At 32.5% G+C, this 5,000-nt stretch overlaps 1 protein-coding gene across 2 annotated transcripts in view; it reads right to left on the bottom strand.

Annotated features, from left to right (window-relative positions):
* The window catches only part of LOC137621555 (bumetanide-sensitive sodium-(potassium)-chloride cotransporter-like), a 51,854-nt gene that overhangs the window by 41,069 nt on the left and 5,785 nt on the right, over nt 1–5,000 (bottom strand). For both annotated transcript variants that reach the window (XM_068351945.1, XM_068351947.1), the window contains exon 2: nt 1,644–1,776. In XM_068351945.1, the coding sequence (XP_068208046.1) occupies nt 1,644–1,764 (121 nt within the window). In that variant the 5' untranslated portion in view covers nt 1,765–1,776. The remainder of the gene's footprint in view (nt 1–1,643; nt 1,777–5,000) is intronic.

Below are 5,000 nucleotides of genomic sequence, written 5' to 3' on the forward strand. Positions count from 1 at the left end.
TAAAGGATTTTCGAAACATACAAAATACACAGTTGTGCCCACCGATTCTACAATACGTACAACGAATACTTCAGCGCAAATGACATTATTTTTTGAATTTGAGTAACGCACATCTAAATCATCTTTGTATTTTTTTTTTTTTTTTACGACATATAAAGTGATTGAGTTTATTGATAGAAATGCTTCATTAGCCATAACAATACCAATGTGACTTTCAAAATGCAGTGTTTGCGCAATAGAAATCCGTAAGGGAGGGTGATTTTAAACTCACCTCGCTTAGGAACTTGAAGACGGCCTTGATGTGAGTAACGGAAAAAGATAGCCGAATTATAAGGTAAAAATAAAATTGATGTATAATAATTTCGTTTCGTGCGGTAGGGTTGAAAAACTATAAGCTGGAAATTCAACACAAACTATATATATATATATATATATATATATATATATATATATATATATATATACATATATAACACATATATAAACATACATATGTATGTTAATATATATATCTATATATGTTTATATATATATATGTTTATATATATATATATATATATATATATATATATATATATATATATATATATATACATTTACATATACATACAGTATACATATACATTATATATAAACATACATATATATATATGTATATATACTGTATATGTTAATATATATCTATCTATATATATAAATATATATATATATATATATATATATATATATATATATATATATATATACATATATATGTATTTACATATATACATGAATACATATATATATATATATATATATATATATATATATATACATATATATATAAATATAAACATATATATATATATATATATATATATATATATATATATATATATATATATATATATATATATACGTATATATATAAAGATTATGATAATCTACTGCAATCTAATGTTACTTCAAGCTCGCGTGACTTTCATCAGTTATGAAGTATATGATAAACTAATTGGCTTTGGACAAACACCAGCAAAATTGGTCCTACTGATATTCCTACAATTATAACAATAATAGTAAACACAAACGTCACTATCTGTATAAAACTTTTAACATTCTAAGTAATAATATATAAATTTTATTATTGCAGACTATCTTCCCTTAAAATAACAACAGCTAATAAATACGTAAACAGTAGTTAAATTTTGAATAAAGAATGTATGAAGCCTTATTAAAAACATTAAAAAAGTAGAACGTACAATTGGACACACGAATTTTTGGCACACCTCACTCTAAGGCACACCCTTCCTGCGCGGCGACAAATCAAACAGCTATAGTCCATTTCTTTTAGCGATGCAGATTTGCACCGACTCGCAGCGGTGCCCTTTTAGCTCGGAAAAGTTTCCGGATCGCTGATTGGTTGGACAAGATAATTCTAACCAATCAGCGATCAGGAAACTTTTCCGAGCTAAAAGGGCACCGCCGCGAGTCGGTGCAAATATGCATCGCTAAAAGAAATGGACTATAGAGTTAAGGAGAGACGGATTAAACACGGGAACTTGCTGGGTGCACTTCCTCAGAGCAAGGTGAATCAGGATCCCATGTGTCCAACTGCGAATAAAAAACGAAAACCAAAACCGAGTCACTGAATTTCCACTCACCTGGAGAAATGGGACGATCATCCTCTATGTCCTCGACGTCGACTTCTTGTTGTTCGACAGTACCGACGCGGTTGACGGCAAACTTGTGCCTCTTGTCGTCTGAATTGTCGTCTATGTCCATGGCTGGTTAGACCTGCGGGGCAGAAGAATACTAAATGAGATGCCAGGTCAATTAAAGGGCAGAAGAATCAGAAACAAAAGTAAATTTAATAATATGACCTGCCTCTTGGATTGTAATTACTGCCAAAACGTACAGAAGCAATAAGAGAATTCAATTATTTGATGAAAAACTGGACTTCCATTAGTGAACTAATGATGTATTAGCACTTTACAAATGTAATTGTTTAACATGAAATGAAGTTATTACTTAATTATCATAACGTCCAGTTAGGTGTTCCGATGATTGAATATTGATTTGCAATCATTGGCTCGTCTATTCAAATTCCAATATGAGTAACATTACCAATTAAAGTTTCGCTTAGAACACTTTCTACATCCCCCGAGTAACACAAGACCACATTATGTTAATTTACATTAAGCTGACCTTATGACCTTATGACCTTCAGAGCAGCATGCATTAATAATGCATTACGCAAAATGAGTTAATTATGTTTGTAATGGTACCATTGCTAATACAAACTACCTCGTGCCTTAGAACACACAAAATGACAAGTACAACATCCGCTCAGTGCGTTCTCTTTCATTCTTTGTTGTTGTATGGCATGAGTAGCTGTAGTTGCAATGAGCCTATAAATTTGGGTGTGGCCCCGACGACCAGCATGAGACGTTTCTGCTACCATTTCCATATACAAACAGTAGCCGTAATCATTAGTTGCTGCGTACGTAAGCAAATATAAATATATGTGTATGTATGTGTTTATATATATATATATATATATATATATATATATATATATATATATATATATATATATATATATATATAAACAGACAATACAAATAGAGAAACGTTGAAGTTTCTATAAAGCTTGAAATGTGTACTTTTTTACTCTACCAAACAACATAGTTTCAACACGTAATCATGTGATTATTCAGGTGCCAATTTGTGTGTATATATATATATATATATATATATATATATATATATATATATATATATATATATATATAATTTGTTCTTTGAAACTGGACAATAAATTACTACTGAAATTCCGACCACCTCCAGAATTGGTAGAAACATATAGCAGATTTACATTGTTTAGAAAAAAGATAAGACTAAACAATCCTTTAATAAAGAACCCGTATTGGGCCGGAAGTGCCGGCCAATCCCCAAAAATAAGAACAAAGCAATCCAAAAGATAAACTTAACAGAAAACAAAGAAAAAAATAAAAGAGTGAGCAGCTGTCCAAATGTTATAAAAATCAGTGGAAAATGTAGAAGGTTAGAAGTCGAATTTGGAAATCGAGGAAGGTTTGAAGCGGCATGAAAATCAGTTTGCTAGTCTGTCACTGGGAAAGAAAACTACAATATAATTTACATGTTACGTATCTACAGACATTAAATTGTGTATTAATGTATTCACTTCATTTACATAATTTGTGTTACCTAAATAACAAAACAATGAGGGCAGTTTCCGATAATAGTCTTCATTTATGGCTTACTTCTTTTCCCTAACTGACTTTCCCCTGAATGAGAGGTGCAAGGACAAACTTCCCTACACTCCCTCCTAATCACAGCCCTGAACATATCCAGCTTAGAGTAGGGTCAGAGAAATCATTAAAATATTAGCAAATACGCAAAGCAAAGAAAAAACTCTCTCTCTCTCTCTCTCTCTCTCTCTCTCTCTCTCTCTCTCTCTCTCTCTCTCTCTCTCTCTGATAATTACTAAAATACCGCGCAAATAATGAACTGTAAATAAATGGCAACAAGTCGCCTAAAGCTGGCCTTTTCAATCACGATTATCATAGGGTTAAATGTAAACATTCTGTACCCCAGCTTACAACTGTGTTTTTCGCATTAACTACAATAAAGTAAACACTGCCATCTCTCTCTCTCTCTCTCTCTCTCTCTCTCTCTCTCTCTCTCTCTCTCTCACAGAAATCTTGTTATAACAAATATCCAAACGTCACTTGGTTTACCGATGTGTGTGCGCGAGAGACAATACATACACGGAAGAGCGTTCCTAAAATATATGACTGCACGGGCTTAATCATAGGGTGTTGGACAGCAGTCCATTCACCTTTATGTTCCTCAACTTCACTCTAACAAAAATTGAACCAGGTGTTTCAAAATGCTTAGCTTTAACTTTTGTAGACAGGTTTTGTTAGAACAAACGAAAACTTTGATGATATTTCGCTAAAACATTCGGATTGCTTAGTTTAATCCGATAAAACTTGCGAAGGCTTTGATAAAGTTTCGTTTATTATTATTATTATTATTATTATTATTATTATTATTATTACAAGCTAAGCTACAACCCTAGTTGGAAAAGCAGGATGCGTCAAAGCTTAAGGGCTCCAACTGGAAAAAAAATAGCTCAGTGAAGAAAAGAGAGAAGGATATAAACAAATTACAAGAGAAGTAATGAACAATCAAAGTAATTCATTTTAAGAACGTTAACAATATCAAATAAGATCTCTCATTACATCAAGCAATTATACCCTGATTAAAAGGTATTAGATAGTCCCTTTAATTTACACTTTTTTTTTCAGAGGAGTCTATGATTCATGTTAGGTTCAATCCCGCTTCAGAACACCAATAAAGAAAAACCTCTGAATCTGTTTCAAAACTCTGCTATGTCATTAGGAATTAAGTTTTTACGAAACCAGCTGGCCCAACCCATGCTCCATATTAAGCAAAAGCCCAAGGGATTAAATCGAAATGAAAAGAGAGAACATAAAATTCAATTCAGAATGAATTCGTGTAAACCGGCTTGTTAAAGGGATCAGGGCTACAGGTAACTGGTCTTTAAGGAATGAATAGCCATCCCACCAAAGATCTCTTCCTTTATTGTTCTTGCCCCAAGAGGTGAATTCCTACACATATAAATCCTCCTAAACCATCCCTACCCTATAGGCCTACACGCGATATGAATAACAGCATAACGTTCAACTAAAATGAATAGAAATGCATAAAATAGAGAATTGTGACAAAAAATCCACGCCAGATGTTTGCAAGATGTCTGGTTTCCCTAAACCAGTTATCACATAGTTTCTATCTATAGCGCATCATGACAGGAAATGCACATTTATCCCTCCAGAGACATTCCGAGATTAGATGCTGACGTTAAATTATGCATAATAATCTTATTAGTTTAATGCAAACGCGTGTGATTATAATAAAGATCCCTTCACAAGAGATTAGAAGCATCTGGTGTTCAAGGCAGGCGATGAATG

Source organism: Palaemon carinicauda, chromosome 28, assembly GCF_036898095.1.
Source record: "Palaemon carinicauda isolate YSFRI2023 chromosome 28, ASM3689809v2, whole genome shotgun sequence".
NCBI classification, from domain to species: Eukaryota; Metazoa; Arthropoda; class Malacostraca; order Decapoda; family Palaemonidae; genus Palaemon; species Palaemon carinicauda.